Consider the following 16455-nt stretch of genomic DNA (forward strand, 5'->3'; position numbering starts at 1 on the left):
GACGCCAGTGCCCGCGCAAGGCTTCCTGGGAAATGCCTTGGGTGTAAGCGTTAGAACTGCAAATCCCGGTAGGCACCGCGCTGCATCCCGGAAGACGAGGGCGTTGGGGTGAATCTCACTCCTTTGTCAGTGCTACTGGGAACGCTGCACAAGTGTGATTCAGTATTGATGAGAGGCTTTTGGGGAACATCACAGTTCTTCGCCGGGTGCGCACGAACAGACTTTGCTTGCGTAGCTTCCTCGACCTGCTCGAATCTGCCGTTGCTGCACAGTAGTTAGGCGCGCAAGGCCGTAACGTGAAGCCGGTGGAATCTGCTGCGGGAAGAAAGACGCCGGGTTTCCTGGGCCAACACGCTCATGGCGGCAACGGCCCCCAGTGCTGGGGGCTCCGCGCCTGAGGCGGCGGGTTCCGCTGAAGCCCCGCTGCAGTACAGCCTTCTTCTGCAGTACTTGGTGGGTGACAAGCGTCAGCCCCGGCTTCTGGAGCCTGGAAGCCTGGGTGGGATCCCGAGTCCTGTCAAGAGTGAGGAGCAGAAAATGATCGAGAGGGCGATGGAAAGCTGCGCCTTCAAGGCAGCGCTGGCCTGCGTGGGAGGTGAGGCAAGGCGAGGGGGCCCGAGGGGGACCCTTGGGAGGCTGAGGGCTTTGATGGCAGCGCGGTCCTCTGCCAAGCTCCGCCTCGTTCAGTGAACTCTAGCGACCTTCTCTGGATCCTCTGGATATTGATTCAGAGAATGGGTGCTATGGGTTGGGGCCTGGAGGTTATAAAATGGTTGACTTCGTTCATTATTCCTTCATTCACTTTTAGATAATTATTCTGTCAACAAATTGGCACTGAGCAGCCATCACGTGCCAGGAGGTGGTGGAAAGACAGTGAGAGACAAGAACCTTGTTCTCACGAAGCTAACATTTATAAACACATTTATGTGTATGTATATACGTATACATATATATATGTAGATATGATATGATATGATATCGAAGAACGTTGAGAAAGATCCTGGCAGAAGAGTGCTGCAGACATAGGGAACAGCAAGTGCAAAGGTTTGAAAAACAGACCAGAGTGGCCAGTGTCACTAGACAGAGTGGTCAGCGGTCAAAAAAGGTCCTTTTTTTTTTTTTTTTTTTTTTTTTTAAACCTATCGAGGATTTGAGAATGTTGGATGTCCCTCCTGTGTGCAGGGTAAAGAGGTTGACTACATTTACAGCTAAGTTGAAATCTCATTGAGAATTAAAGACATGGTGAGAGTAGAAATGTGAAGTATAGTAGAAGGAAGAGAGAGCTTTTTTTTTGGTTTGGGAAAAGCTGCAAGAGAAGGTGAGACTGGGCCTGTATCTTGAAGGATTGAGAGAATAGGGGTGGACAAAGAGGAAGAGAAATGTCATTTCAAGTGTGGGGAAGAGTTGGGGACTGGGGCTTTTTGCCTGTAGGCATTGATGGGTTTTTTTTAGGAGAGTAACAAGTGATAATGAGCATGACTCAGGATGGAGTGTAGTGGAGGAAAGAAGTCTCTGGATGGGGAGATCATATAGGGCACTTCCATGAGGAATGGGCAGGGTCTTTGTTTATCGTTGTGCTTGACTGATAAATCACTTACATATTTATTGAGATAAATGAGTCTTTGTAGGGCTTCACGGTGGAAGTTTTAAAGGCCCTGCACTAGGATGGTAATTGTGGACATGGGGTTATAGGGGGAAACAAGGAAACAGTCAGAAATGACCTTGAAGTTTGGAGCTGGGGTAACTGGAAAGACAGAGCCAGAAGCAAGAAAGTCTGGAAGGTTGGTGACCATGATTTCACTGAACATAGTTTAACCTGGAACAACATGGGTTTGAACTGCTTGGGTCCACTTCACAGATTTTTTTTTCAATAAATTGAAAAAAAAATGAATTGTTTTTATCAGCCAACTGTATGCATTACTCTACACCATTTTATATAGGGGACTTGAGCACCGTGAAGTTTGGTATTCGCAGGGAGTCCTGGAACCAGTCCCCCACAGATACGGAGGGACAACTAAGTTTTTGCGGAGTCAGAAGTTCTACACATAATTTTGACTGTGGGGGTTTTGGCACCCCCTAACCTTGCATTGTTCAAGGGTCAACTGTATTGACCTTGAGGTGATGAGAGAACAGTTTCCATGTGGGAATGCCCAGCAGGCTCAGGAAGCTCAGATGTGGACAGCAGTGTAGTGTTTGCCATTTGGTAACTTCAGGTGATTTCAGGGACGTTACTTAACCTCCTGAGCCTCAGTTTCTTCAGCTACAGAAAGGCGAGTATAATAATATCTTCTTCACAGGATTAGTGTGAGGAATAAATGAGGCTGTGACTATAAAATGTCAGAGTAATTGGCACATGGTACTCACTAAATGACTATTATGAATGTCACTGTTGTCAGGGGAGTGAGTTGCAAAGTTGATAGCTGAACTCAAGGGTGACTGCTTATATGTGAGAGACTGTAGAGAACAGAAGGTTAAAGACCAAACTGAGAAAATATGAAGAAGAAATGCAAGAGGAGATGGAGAAGAAGCTGTTAACAAGATAGATCCTGGGTTGTGTAAGGTGGAAATTAGGCAGGTGGAGAGTTTGTGTTGCCAGGGGGGGATGTCTTCTTTTCTGAAGGTGCTATATGAGTATGACCCCCATTACAGTAATCCAGAAAACATGCCAAAGAAATCTTCATCTCTGTGTTTGTTTTAGGATTTGTCCTGGGAGGTGCATTTGGGGTGTTCACTGCCGGCATTGATACCAACGTGGGCTTTGACCCTAAGGATCCTTACCGTACACCGACGGCAAAAGAAGTTCTTAAAGACATGGGGCAGAGAGGAATGTCCTACGCCAAAAATTTTGCCATTGTGGGCGCCATGTTTTCTTGCACTGAGTGTTTGGTAGAATCTGTAAGTCTCTCTCCCCCTTCCGAGAAATCCTTGCCTGCTGCCATCTCACGACTTCTAAAGAGTAGTGCTCTTAATGTTATTAGAAAGCAGATCAGAAACATCTGATAGATTTTAGATTGAACTTCCATTAAATAGCCCCTAATGTAAACTTTGTGTGCTTATGATTTGGGTTTACATGATTTCTTAGTTATTTTTGTAGGCTGGAAGTCAGTTAATGATTTTAAACACGAGACTTATTGGGGAACCCAAGAAGAGATTTTGATTATTTCTCAAATGCTGCACTTGGTGTCAGCACTCAGGTACTACCTTTAGGGAGCATCTATGAACACATTCACATTTTAGGAAGCACAGTTTTGAAAGAGAAAAATATTAGGTTTCCTTTAGGGAGAGCCTAAAGTAGCCAGCTAAAAACCCTATATTTTTTTCCTTAATCAACTTGTTTGGCTTGTTTCTTTGGCTCTAAACTGTACTTCTCCACCCACAGTACCGAGGAAAATCAGATTGGAGGAACAGTGTCATTAGTGGCTGCATCACTGGAGGAGCCATTGGTTTCAGAGGTTAGTAAACAACTCTGGAGTGGTTTTCTTTGTGGCCTCGGATAACATTTCCAACCATATGAGCGTTCCAGGGACAGCCCAAGGCATATGTGGACACTCGGTATTCTTCCCGTCTGACAAATCACGTTTGCTTCTGTGTCAACTCAATTTTGGAAACTTCTAGTATCTAGATTAGAACTTCTCATCCTGGGCACTGACAGTTTGCTTTGGGAAGGGGGTGGGGAGAGCTCGTCCTGTGTATTTAAGGATGTTTAGCAGCATCCCTGACCTCTACCCACTAGATGCTAATAGTACCCTTTAGTTGTGGAAATGGAAAGTGTCTTCATACATTGCCACATGACCCCTGAGGGGCAAAATTGCTCCCAAGTGAGAATGACTGGTAGCTCTAGATCTGTCTTAGAAAAAAGAACTGCTCCCATATTGAAAATATAGGAAGAACTTCCTCACAGTAATTCCTGGAATATGTTGATCTGTGGAATAGTATGGAAGCAAAGCATGTCCCATTCAGTCCTGGAAAGCTCATTTGTCCACATCATGCTCTGCTCAACTTTTAGCTCCACGCATTTCCAGTATTTAGATATTTTTCTTAATAATACTATACAAATTGTCAGTTTTAATTTTGTGTAAAAGTTATAACGGTAATGTCTTTCTGCGGTTGAGAAGTCTTAGATTTCTACCCATGGAAAGCCAAATATAGGTGTTCGAAAAATGTTGGATTATCAGCTGTAAATAACAAAGACAGACTCCAGTTTGTGCCATCAAGAGTGTGGTACAGGGTGTCAGTGACTTGACTTTCCTAGCAGTGTCCTTCGCTAGACCACCCTCCATCTGCTGTGCCCTGACTTACCCAAAGCAAAAAGCTTTTCTTTTCTGAGAGGCAGGATGATTTGCTATCATTAAAAACCTGGTTTTGCTCCTCAAACAGCCATTTATGATTTAGAGAGTAACTTCTCCTTTGGTCTCCCCATTGCTCAGCTTTGTCAGGGCCTTTGAGAAGCTCAGCTCTCTCTAGGACTGCTTTGATCACCTTCCCAGGAATTTATTCCATAAACAAATCAGGGTAACAGGCCATATGCTTTCACTTGATTCCAAGGGCTGGTTTTCTTAACCAGTTTCCTGCCTGTGAGGGGCTATTTTCATGAGACTGGAATTATTAATTCTTTGGAAATAGAAAAGTTAAACAAATGTACAGTTAGATAAAGCACACTGGATTAGATCATGTACATGGCTTCATTGAAGTCTTACAGATCTCTCATAGGTTGAATGATTTCAAATGCTTCAGCTGGTTTCTTTGCATCTGTGGGTATGCAGGCTTTTTGTGAATGCAGCCTGACCCAGCATCTGTCACTACAGGTAATGTCATTTCTGTTTGCTTTACAGCTGGCTTAAAGGCTGGAGCCATTGGTTGTGGCGGTTTTGCTGCTTTCTCTGCGGCAATCGATTATTACCTACGGTGAGAGCGATTACCTTTGGGGAAGGACAATGCCAGCCCAGGATCAAAGCTGTTTTTCTGCACCAATCCAGAGCATCTGCTTCAGAGACCGAAGATAGTTTGTTTTCCTTTTTATGCTTGTTGTGAGGGAGATGTCTGGCCGTTTTCTGCCGCCAATCTCTGAGCAGCCATACTCTGCTCCTGGATTCCAGCCAGGCTGTGCAGGGATGTGCCATGCCAGCTTCTCTTTCAGGAAGATCAGGAATCAGTGTATTGACTTGTAGGAATTAAGCTCCACAAAGGTTCAGTCTTGACCACACCTGGACCTCTAGTCGTTTGGTGTTGTGGGAACAGAAGTGACTTTTCATAGACCAGGAACTCTACCTTGGAACTTCACGCAGTCATTGATCTCACGTATTCAGGCAGGGCAAAGTAAATTTATGCCTTCTGAGCAATTATGTCATTTTGTTTAGTATTCTGCTATCCTTGTTAAAAATATGTATATTTATATTACAGTTTAAAAGGTTGATTTATTTTTATTTTTGAATTTCCCAATTCCAAAAAATCATGCCAGGTGGCCCAAAGATTGAACATTCAAAGGGAAAAAGTGAGAAAGCTCCTGAGAAGTGTGGGAATGCTAGATTCTCAGGGTTTGTAGAGTGCTGTTATCCTTACCAATATTGTTATGTTGGCCAGGGCCTTTCCCTCAAGAATCCAGCCTAGCCACTCCTTAGGATGCATTGGAATTTCATGCATAAGCCCTACTGGCCTCTTCTAAAAAACCCTCCTGTGGGTTGGCTGGCAGGAATGCCTGTAGTCTGAACCACATATTGGTTTTTATGCCCTGACCACTGGACCAGGCCTGGCTCAAGGACATTCACAGCAGCTACTGGGTTCTATCAGACATTGTTGAGGGGCTGTTCACCACTACCCTTGTTTTATGGTGTTTTGTTTGGAATGCATGAGTGTTTTTGACTTGACCCAGTGGCCTTTTTTTAACAGAAGCTCAGCCTAATTGTGTCATAGGCCAAAAAAAAAAAAAAAAAAAAAAAAAAAAAAGCCTTTATGATGGGGATTTGCCCCGTGTGCTGCTTTATTCTGGTGCTTTGATGGCAAAATGAAGTTGATGGGCTCAGGCTTTTGCTCTTAGGGGCAGGCAGGTAGGCTTGGTGGGGGCCATGTAATTCTAGCTGCTTTAGCCAGTGGTCATGTCTTTTTTTTCCTGCTGTACATCCCTTTGCCTTTTCTTTTTTCACTTTCTTCCCCTTGTCTGCTATGTTCTAGCCCACCCACTCGTAACCAGAATTTAAAGACTCAGCTGATCTGTCCAGGCATCCTGAGTGTGTGTGTGTATATGAATGAGTGATAATGTCAAAACCAGCTGGTAACACCTTCCTCTGGCCATGTGTGCTATTTCCTTTGGAATGAATGTGAGCCAGTGCACAGGACTCATGTCCTTCTATGGTGAATTCTATATAATGCCTGTCCCAGTCTCACAGGCATGAGGCGTCGTTGCTAGGCTGGCTGGAGTGTCCTCAGAGGTCTGAGAACAAATTTAGAAGTGTTTCCTACACTGTCCCTAAATAAGTCAGTCACCTATAAGCTCTTTGAGAGCAAGAGCAGACACTCCTACCAGGCACCTGTCAAAGTGCTGGGATGCCCAGCATCTTCTGCCAGCCAGTCTAGTGTATGGGGTCAGATACACTGAACTACTGAATACAAGCCATGCTGCCCTCATGACTGCCTTGGAAAAGATGAGCCCTGCGGCTGTCAGTAGCCATCAGTTCAATAAGTGAAGCTTTGTCCACATCGACTATTCAATCAAGGGAGATGAATAGTTTCCTGTTTTAGATGGCTAAGGAGTCAGTATGAGCTCATAAACCAAACACCAATTTTCAGAGACATCTGTTCCTGATCTCCAGAATAAACACAGTATCCAATGGCTTGGGCTGCTGTGAGCCTACGTTTAACCCCACGGGCTCTGCTAGAGGGAAACGGGGCCCTCTAGGGGATCCAGCCTCTGCAAGCAGATTAGGCCAAGAGGCTGCCCCAAAGATGAGCCACTTCCAAGGAAAATGTAGAGAAAAGTTTACATAACATAAGCCTCCACTTGAATGGATGACTTCCTGCCATCTCTCAGGCATATTGACAGCCAGGTCGCTGGCGGGGCATTTATACTTCATGAAAGTATAAATGGCTAGTGGCTGACCTGGAGGTCTTTGTGAAGAGCAAGGAGAGGGCTTGGGCTCACCTCCCCCCAAATTGTGACAGTCCACATAGGCCATAAGGAAGCTCAGGATGAGTTAACTAGATAAATAGATTCCTGGAAACTCACATCTGGATGCAGCTGGAAGAGTTAAATATTTAGATTGGTGGTCTTCCCTGGACTACTGAGAACACAAATGTCCATACCACAGGGCTGAGTTGTGTGCAAATGTTGGGGCTTTTGAGTTTATTAACATTTTCCTCTCACATGGTTTACATCAATTTATAATAATCTACATAAGTTGAAACAGAACATAGACAAAAAAAAAATATCCTTACCAACTTAATAAAGTCAAATATTAATGAAGGGTCTCATCCTACCTGTATCAACAAAAACCAGCAGCTCAGAGCCACTGCCAGCAAGGACAGGCCTAGGATCCCTATAGCCTGTCTGCTGGGCACATTGGCTGGGGGTTCTGGGCTGCACAGTCCCTGTCTCTCAGGGGAACCCACGGGCTATTTCCTTGGTACAGCTTAGTCCAGGTCTGGTAGCCACCCCCTCCCCACTCTGGGGGTGGAATTTATAAATATTCTGAGCTTTTTGCATTTCTTAGCCCTTCTAGCCTTCCTCCCATTCTCATACTGCCTAAGCAAACTTGGGGGCTGCAGTAGCTACCTGATGCTGAAAAGCAAACACCCCTTGTTTTAGGGAGGTAGGAGACACTCGTTTTTGGCCATAACTACCTCTAACTGCACCTCCAAATCATTACCGTCAATGGCTTTGAAAGCGAGAGCCTTCCACGCCACATACCAACTCCTGAGTGCTGAGGAGAGACTCCAGGGCCGGTCTGGTGCTAGGATCTTTACACTTAAGTTCTTTCCCCACCTCCTGTCCCAGGGAGCAGGGCTCCGGCTCCTAGCTAAGCTGCTAATTGGCAGCTAGGTGGTCAGTATTTCCCTCCATTTGGGCCTCTCTTTCCTCCGATGTGCACAGAATGTGTACCTTTCTGCCCAAGATTGGGCCACAGCTGTAAACAAGATCAAAAGGGGCCTTGCCTCTCACTGAGGAAGTGCTACAGCCATAGGGCCGGCAAACCCTTCTTCAAAACTTAGCCCTGAGCTCAAGCTATGGGAGTTGTTCTTCCCAATCCTGAGGGCATAGAATCACAAGAACCAGGGAACTTGTACTATAGCTCAAGCCCCTGCAGCCTGGGAGTGTCTGCTGTTCCAGGCTAACCATCATAGGCTGGCAGCTGCTGCTCACATGGGAAGAAACGAGTATTTGAGGATACTTCACTCCTTTCCAGTACTGAGCAATGGGTCTCACAGTTGGAAATGGGAACTGCTGATCCCCGACTCTGGAGCAGGATGTCAACAATGAGGGTCCTCAGTAAAACCCTGTCTCAGGAGAGGCAGGTGCCTGTGACTCCCCATCCTTCTCCAAATTCTGGAGTTTCCTAGAGTTCGCCTGAAAGGCTGCATCTAGAAGGCAGGGGTGAGGAGGCAGCACCATGACGGCTGGCTACTGCTAGACTGTGCCTGCCTCTCCCAAGCCCTGGAGCACATGTGGCTGTGGGGCTGCCCCGTGGCAGTGCTCGGCTGCAGAGAATGTGTGTAAAATCTAAGGCAAAGGTACCAGGAGGTACGTGAGGCGCCAGGAAGGGCTAGCCTCCCGGATGGAGCCTGCCGGCGTCTGGATACCTGCTTCACCCATATTAGTTGCCCTCATAGAAGCCTTGGATCAATTAGAAAAGTCACTACAACGCCTTACTGCTAAGAGCTGCTTCCCCTGACTCAGGACACCCAGTGCTGCATGGCACTCCTCTGAATGTTCAAATGGTCTTGCTTCCTCAGCGGCTGCCTCTTTTGCTTCCCGAATTCCTTCCTGACCCTCTGGCTATCTTGATAGCAAGTCACTTGGGAGTTTTCACACTCAAAGGAAATAGAATACCAGGGGAAAAGGAACTGAAAAGCTGTAGAAGAAACAGTCAAGATGCCTTATTGGTGGGCAGGAGACGGAACAGCTAAACCCCAGAAATGGAGATTCTCAGGTGGAAAATTTCAGAAATCTGGCTCCAGCTCTGTGCTAAGCTGAGGATGAATGTGAATCTGTCTCCTTGTGTAACATTTGCACAAGCAGCAAGGCAAAGCAGGTGTGCTTCCACAGGTGGAGGGCAAGGAGAGGGCAAGGAGAGGGCTGGGAAGGGGGCAGCACGTGGCAGCATCTGATGGGCTACCATGGCCACCGCCACCCAGGGCCTCCGTGGAACTTTCAAGGTGATGGAGCAAAAACCAAGGCTGCACATGCATGCGGGCAGGCTGGGAGGGAGGGGAGGGTGGAGAAAACCGAGGGGAAGCTGCCAAGAGACTGCAATCTGGGAGCAGGGCCAAGAGAGGATAAGCTGGCAGCAGTTACAGAGCGCCAAATAAAAGCCCTTGGACTGGACTCAGGAGGAAAGAAAGTGTTGGAAGAAATGAAAGAACAAAGCAGGCCGTCTGTGTGTCCATACCAGGTCGGTCACTACCTTTTCTGCATGACAAACGGACATAAAACAATTCCCGAACAACGCGGGGCATTAGACACAACTAGAGGTATAGAGGGCGGGAGCCCGGGGTGTGGCGGTGAGGCTGGGGGCTGGGTCAGCTGGCTTTGTACAAGGTGGCACAAAAGATGCACGTATTCCAGTTCTTGGAATTCTGCGTCCCTTGGAGTCTGGAGTGCTGGGTTTGGGAGTTTTCTATTGTAGTCTTTCAAGTCTGTGTCGGGTCTCCTGGCTGAAGAGGCTGGCTTGGGCCACCCCCCACAGCTGCTCCCACCTGGGGCTACACGTCGGTAGAGAAGTACAGTGTGTTCCGCTTCAGTTCTGCGAAGGAAATGGGGGGGTGCTGCAGGTAGTAGAGGAGAACCTGGACCTGTGGGGAGACAGGGGAGAATGAGGTGGGGTCCTCGTCCTTGTGGCCCTCCTCTGATCTGCTGTGAAGAAATGGTCCCCGGGCAGGTGTCACGACTGTGTTGCTCCCCTCCCCACTTCCCGACTTCTTTGACAGCCCAGATGTGTCTGCCCATTTGCAGCAGTAGAGGGCACTTCAGGGATGAGGACAGGGAGCCTGGGACCACTTCCCAACTTCAGTCAAAAGTTGCCAACCTGCTCCAGAAGTTGGCTTTGGCTTGGCAGCCCTGCCTCAGACTGGACCCTGTCCTGGGTCTTGTAGGGATCCCAAGGAAGCTTCCTGACCTGGAAACAATCCTAGAGCTTCCATGCATGAGGACAAGGCCCCCCAAATTTTCCTATACCCCTGAGCTTCCTTTCTGAGACCCAGGCACTCCCAGGATTATAGCCAGCACCTGGAACAGACATTCTCTGGGCCTCTGGTCTAGGATCATACTTTGTTTCGGTCTGGGAGGGGCAGGACTGTTCAGAGCCCTGCCTCTCTGGTGACAGCCTACAGACCATCAACCCAGCTGCTCAGGACAAAAGGGGTATGGAACTCAGCCATTCTCTCTCTGCCCCTAAGGGGAGCTTGTCTCACCCCTCTACCAGCCAGCCATAGGCCTGGGCAATGTGGTGGTACCTGTGCCATGACATCATGGGACCAGATGTCGGCAGCTGACGTGAGGTGTGCTTTGCTCTCCACTTCTGAGGGTCTCAGTAACGTGGGGCCAAACACAGTAGCCAGGTTGTGAAGGGACATTTTGTTGACGGGCTCCTTCTCAGCAACCCTGAAAAGGAGGGGGGGGGGGGGGAAATGTCATTTTGTAGCAGCCACTTGGAACTCCAGACCCTTGGCCTGGAGGTTACTAGCCTTCCTCTCCTACAGGCAGAGACCTCTTTGTAGGGAGGGGGCAAAGCCAAAGGACCAAGTCCCTGGCTATGTCACAGTACATTCCTATAATAGCTTCCCAGCTCCTGGGCCACCCCCTGAACTGCTGGCAAACTGCCAGAGCCAGAAGGACCTACTCCAACACCTTTGCCTCAGAGATAATGATATTACTGGTCCAAGAACTTTCCCAATAATAACTCATACTCCTCACAATCCATTGGGTAGGTATTATCATCCCCACTATACAGATGGAGAAACCAAAGTACAGAGCGGTTAAGTGACTTGCCTGAGGTTACAACACCAGCAAGTGGTAGAGCTACGATGTGAACCCAGGCAGCCTGTCTCCAGAGCCCCTGTTCTTCACCACTCTGTGCTTTACCCATGATCAGTCGAGCTGGTGAGTGGCCCGGAGGAAGAGTCAGAATGGGCGGGATGGGGATAGGGGCCACAGGTAGGGAACTGGAGCCCCAGCAGCTCTTGCTAACAAGACCTGAGGCTCTGCCCTGTGTGCCGCGGCAGGAACAACCCTAACCCCAGAAGGAGCCCAGGAGCTGTTCTCCCACTCCTCTCCAGAACGGTCTGCCTTACGGGGCGCCAGAGTTGCCTCCCTTTGGATCTTCCTCTGCTTCTCCTGCATAATTGGCCAGATGCTCTGTAGATATTTCCCCTGAGTGACAGCAGGGACTGCCATCTATGGCTGGTATCCAGGCAGCCCAGTATGACCCAACACATCAGAGAGGCCCTGGACCTCCCCAGTCCTAGGAAACATTTCTGGGGCTAAGACCCACCCTCCCTCTCACCCCATTCCCAACTATACCATCATTCCCACCCTCCAGGCAGAAGTCATGGATGCGCTTGCTGACTGCTTTGGAAACGGGCAAACATTGCCATGCCAGGAGGCAGCTGTGCAGCTGACCCAGCCCCTCCACACACACACGCACGCACACACACACACACACACACGGCCATGCCAGGAGGCAGCTGTGCAGCTGACCCAGCCCCTACACACACACACACACACACACACACACACACACGCGCGCGCGCGCGCGCCCAGGGCCCCAGATGTGGGAACAGATTGTGCCTGGTTCCCAGGGTGGAAAACCTAATGAATTTTCCCTTTGCACTCCACCTCTGTGTCCTCCCCACAGCGCTTGCCAAACTGTTTGGGAATTGATTGGGGCTTTAGTCCTGGCCAAACCAGAGAAAAAATGTCTCATAATGGGAAAAACAAGACAGCAGCCCTAGGCGTTTCCAGGTCCCCGCTGGCCCCTCTGAGCCTGGCTGAGCCATTGCTGGCAGCCTGGTTCTGAGGGCTGGAGCTGAGCTTAGGAAGGACCTGGCTCACAGCACAGTCCCCCTTGTGGGGGACAACCCAGTCCTGAGTGGCAGATTTAAGGGATACCTAGGGACTTTTCCTCCCTACTCATTCCCCAAAACAGTCTTGGGCTCAAAAGTGAGTGATAAGGACTCCTTCATGGCTAGTTTCAGTTTGAACTTTGCTTCAGGCATCAATTTTAGCAGCTCTTGGTTTGACCTGATTATAGAAGGAGTGGGGTAGAAGGTAGAAAGGGTCTTGGTTCAGGATTTGGGAGATGCGGATTCTAAGGCCAGAGCCCTGCTACTCACAGCAGGCCCTGCTGCTCTGGAGACTCGGATGCCCTATCTGTTAGATGAGGTGTAGTTAAGACCAGTGGGTTTCAAACTTTGACCATGACCTACAATAACAAACACACTTTACACTGTGACATACGTGTGGCTGCATGTAACTGAACAGAATAAGACACGCATGTTTACTGCTTGCAGTGCACCCTGATGTTGTCTATTCTTTCCATTTAAAATATGCTAAGTAGACTGACCCATTAACCTATGTATAGTCCTTGACTCTAGACCTGCCTTTCTAAGCATTCTATGGCCATATTTGAGGTTATATTAGGAGCCAAAAATTTCTCAAAATAGAATTCGAGTGCAAGAATTTGAAGAGCAAACTCTCACCCTGCTATGGATGGTCCTATAGAAGCCAACACACATGAGGAAGTGGGTCCCACAGCAGGTGTGTCTTCCCCAGAGGGGGCCTGCCTTGGGCTTACCTTTTCAAGTGTTCCAGCAGAAAGAGGAAGGTGATGAGGTTGGGGTCAGGCAGGGAGCGGAGCAGGTGCATCATGCAGTTTTCCTTGGCAGCAGGGTCTGACAGGGCTGTGGAGAGAAAAGGGGCGAGGGTGGGGCTTGGCCCCCGGGGCAAGGAGACCCTAGCCAGCAGCCCCCAGGTCAGTGCGCTGCAGGGCCCTAAGGGAGAGCCCAGGCTGCCTGGGGTCAAGGAAGCAGACCCCGCAGGGAAGGGCCAGGGGAGGGTGGGCTATTAGCAGCCGGTTCCTATAGGAGGCCCCACTCGTAACCTATAACTCAGCCCAGAGGCAGGCTGGTGGGGAGCAAACACCCTTCCTCCCCTTACTGCACGATACCATTCCCCATCTCCGGTCTGTAAGGCTAAGCTTAAGATAACACTGGCATGAACGTTTTTTTCTCTTTCTCCACCATGGATGCTGGAGCACAGAGAACAGCAGTGAGCAGGCTTCTGTGTGGTTCTTCACTTCCCATGGCAGCTGAAGCCCCGTGATCTGCCCCAGGAGAAGAGGCAGGAGGGATGCACCCAAGACTGGATATGGCCCAGGTGGGTGGAGGCTGGAGCCCTGCTGGCCAGGGGCCTCAGCTTCCTCTCTACCATGGCACAAGTGAGAGATGAGAGTACTTCTTCTGGAAGGCTCAGTGCTAGCCATCTCAACTGTACACCAGCTCTATCCAGGCTTCTCCTTGGCTCTGGGGTGCGGGCCCCTGCCCACCCACCTCATGGCAGATGTCCCTGGTCACCCAGGTTTCTAAGCAAGGAAGTCAGTGTCCAAGGAGGAAGCACAGAGGGCAGCCCATAGGACAAGAGGAGAGAGAGGCAAGTAAGAGAGGGTCCAGCCTCTGGCTCAGGTCGCAGCAGGCCACACCTCACCCTCCTGGCCACCCAGCCATGCACCCCAGTGCACTGGGCAGATCAACGAGCCAGGGAAGCCAGACTCTTATGTTGCTCTTTAATCTGCTGGTCGAGAGGCCTGGGTCAGCCCAGCTATCAGGTCCGAGGAGCCTCACCAATGCCTTCCATGAAGGCAGGGTAAAGTCGGTCTGTGAGGAGGGGCTCGGGCAGCTCCCGGAAATAGAGCTTGAGGGTGCCAGCGATGGCATTGATGTCCATGTCACTCAGCATCAGCAGGATGTCCTTGTTATCTGTAGAAGAGGTGCTAGGTTAGGGGCCACATCAGCCTGAGCCACCTCTGTCCCATGCAGCCCTCAGTGGGTTGGGTGGCTCTGTTCCATACCCCATGCATCCTCCACCTACTGGGGTGCCCCCATCTACTGTGTCTCTGGTCTGGTCCCACCCAGAAAGGAAGGATGTAGGTAGTGCCCACAGGTGGTCCATGACTCAGCCGCATGGGGGGAGGGAGAGGGGAGCATCAGTCATCACCCAGAGTTCTGGGGCCACATTTGTACCACGTGCCACACACCCTCCTTCTAACTGGAATTTCCCACTGCTAAGCCCTTCTCTGGAAGGTACTGCACATTTTTTATACTTAAAATCATGTTCCAACAAAGCCTCAGCTTCCAGATGGCACAGTGGAGCCATGTGCCATCATGTCCCCAGCCCTCCACCCCAGGCTTCCCAAACATGCCTGCTGGGCAGCCGCCTAGGGACATCCATAGGCCCCTCTCAGCTCCCATGGAATCAGCACTGCCTGCCAGTCTGGTTTCCTGACTACTGGCTATGCTGCTGCTACAGCCTGAACTGGTGAGATGGGGGAAAGAAGAGCCAGAAAGGGCAGGTACACCACCGAGGAGTTTGTAGTCAAAGCTAGAGGCAGCGATGCCCCTCCCAGAGGGCACATGGGGCCTGGAGATAGCAGAGGAGAGCCTGAGCCTGCCAGCTCAGTCTCAAAGCCTTTATTTCCTGGCTGCATCCCAGGTACCCAGGAGCTAGCAAGAAGGCCAGGAAGTTGGACTCTGGAGTCAGAAAGATCTAAGTTTAAGTCAGGCTCAAAACCTACGAGCTGGGTAACCCTGGGCAAGTGACTTGGCTTCTCTGAGCCTTGGTTTCCTTATCTGTATCCATGGATAAGAGATTGGAGAAGGGGAATTACATGAGAAAACTCAGGAAAAGCCCTTGCCACAGGGATTCAGAAATGGTCCACCTCATGCCACTGGACTATATAGTTCACAGACCAAAGCTCCTCTGCCATTGGCTAGCTGAGACCTCTTTTTGGAGAAGGCCTTTCCAGTACCACTGGGCTCCCCTCCTTCCAGTCCTATGAGCCTGTGGAGTAGTATCCCCACTGCCACCTGGCCGGACCCTCCCAGACTCACTGGCATCAAAGACGGCCTTCAGCGCCTGGATGTCTGTGGCCACCCCTGATATCCGGTAGATGCCGACCTCCTCGATGCCCCTCTTCTCCACCTCCTCCACACACTGCCGGACGATGTAGGGCACCTTGGAGCGCTCCCGCCTGGGGAGGGAGGGGATGTGAGGGAGGGTGGAGAGAGGCTTCCTAATGATAGTTACGTAGTCCCCTCCCCAAATACCTTGGCCTTGAAGGACTCTAGCCTCTAGGATCAGGAGGTAGGGGGCACAGAACGGGCCTACCCAAGACCTGTCTACTGAGGGACTCAGGCAGGAGGAAGTTTTGGGAGATAAGCTCAAGACTAAGGAAAGAATGGTCCTTAGAACAGAGGCCTCCGATTCCAGTGCTATGGAACCTACACAAGGAAGGTGGGTCAGGTCCAGTAGACAAGACAGTGGTAAGCTGAGGATGCCTGCCCTTTCCCAAAGGGCAACCACTCCTTGGAGTCCAGCCTGCCATTGCCAAGTCAAGATGTGGGCCTATAGCTGTCAAATTTTCCCACTTATTAAGGGAAGTGGACAACCTAGGATTTTCGCATGCAATCTCCCAATGTTTAAGTGCTGGCTCTCCAAAAAGCAGTGTGTGAGACAGAGCACACCACTGCTGGGCACCTTTGGCCTCCGAACTGGCTATTATGACTATTGACCTGGAGGGTGAGTGATTGGGGGCCAGATGTGGGCAGGGAGGGCTGGAAGGCAGGGGCTGGGAGGGACCCCGGAGCTAATGCCAGCACACAGACAACGGAGGCAGCACCTACTTAGTCACCACACTGATCTTCACACCAAAGACGCCAGTCTGCTTTTTGGACGGAGTCCTCTTCAGGCTCATGTCTCGGCTGGTGAATTTCATGGAGAATTCCACTTTGATCTGCTTGGGGGTGAGGCGGGATATGAGTGCCTGAGGAGTGCCCCCCAAGTTCCAGGGTCCCTCTCCCCAGGACTGCAAACACCCAGGGCTCCCTGAAACACCTGCAGGGTGGGAGTGAGAAGGGTGTAGGCAGAGGAGAAGGACTGGGCTAATAGGACAGAGGCAGGACAGCACCCTGGGGACACCAGCCAGAGACCGGTCTACCACCCACTGCGCAGACGTTTCCCATCTTTCTGGCTCA

The 16455-nt window shown here is 50.0% G+C and overlaps 2 protein-coding genes across 7 annotated transcripts in view; one reads left to right on the forward strand and one right to left on the reverse strand.

The window, feature by feature from the left end:
- The first annotated feature begins 143 nt into the window (after nucleotides 1-143).
- TIMM22 (translocase of inner mitochondrial membrane 22) lies at nucleotides 144-5912 on the forward strand. The gene is made up of 4 exons (XM_016138982.2): nucleotides 144-595; nucleotides 2699-2895; nucleotides 3380-3452; nucleotides 4833-5912. Exons 1-4 carry the CDS (start codon nucleotides 358-360, stop codon nucleotides 4907-4909), a joined length of 585 nt encoding a protein of 194 aa, XP_015994468.1. The 5' UTR covers nucleotides 144-357; the 3' UTR covers nucleotides 4910-5912.
- Nucleotides 5913-7304: 1392 nt separating this feature from the next.
- Nucleotides 7305-16455, reverse strand: part of ABR (ABR activator of RhoGEF and GTPase) — a 175162-nt gene continuing 166011 nt past the window's right edge. For 3 of the 6 annotated variants that reach the window (XM_036223706.1, XM_036223705.1, XM_036223707.1), the window contains 6 exons: nucleotides 16105-16214; nucleotides 15313-15452; nucleotides 14047-14181; nucleotides 13002-13107; nucleotides 10663-10810; nucleotides 9587-10002 (listed from right to left, as the gene is read on the reverse strand). In XM_036223706.1, coding sequence (XP_036079599.1) covers nucleotides 9913-10002; nucleotides 10663-10810; nucleotides 13002-13107; nucleotides 14047-14181; nucleotides 15313-15452; nucleotides 16105-16214 — 729 coding nt within the window. In that variant the 3' untranslated portion in view covers nucleotides 9587-9912. Of the gene's footprint in view, nucleotides 10003-10662; nucleotides 10811-13001; nucleotides 13108-14046; nucleotides 14182-15312; nucleotides 15453-16104; nucleotides 16218-16455 lie in introns of all 6 variants that reach the window. The other 3 variants (XM_016138983.2, XM_036223704.1, XM_036223703.1) reach the window with 2 other exon arrangements.

The sequence above is a fragment of the Rousettus aegyptiacus genome, unplaced genomic scaffold, assembly GCF_014176215.1.
Source record: "Rousettus aegyptiacus isolate mRouAeg1 unplaced genomic scaffold, mRouAeg1.p scaffold_m13_p_6, whole genome shotgun sequence".
NCBI lineage: Eukaryota > Metazoa > Chordata > Mammalia > Chiroptera > Pteropodidae > Rousettus > Rousettus aegyptiacus.

Bases quoted from the DNA above. Each gene is read 5' to 3' on its own strand.
- TIMM22 (XM_016138982.2), top strand. From the start codon at position 358: ATGGCGGCAACGGCCCCCAGTGCTGGGGGCTCCGCGCCTGAGGCGGCG. The intron at 2,896-3,379 runs GTAAGTCTCTCT...CTCCACCCACAG, and splicing joins CTGAGTGTTTGGTAGAATCT to TACCGAGGAAAATCAGATTG. The intron at 3,453-4,832 runs GTTAGTAAACAA...TTTGCTTTACAG, and splicing joins AGGAGCCATTGGTTTCAGAG to CTGGCTTAAAGGCTGGAGCC.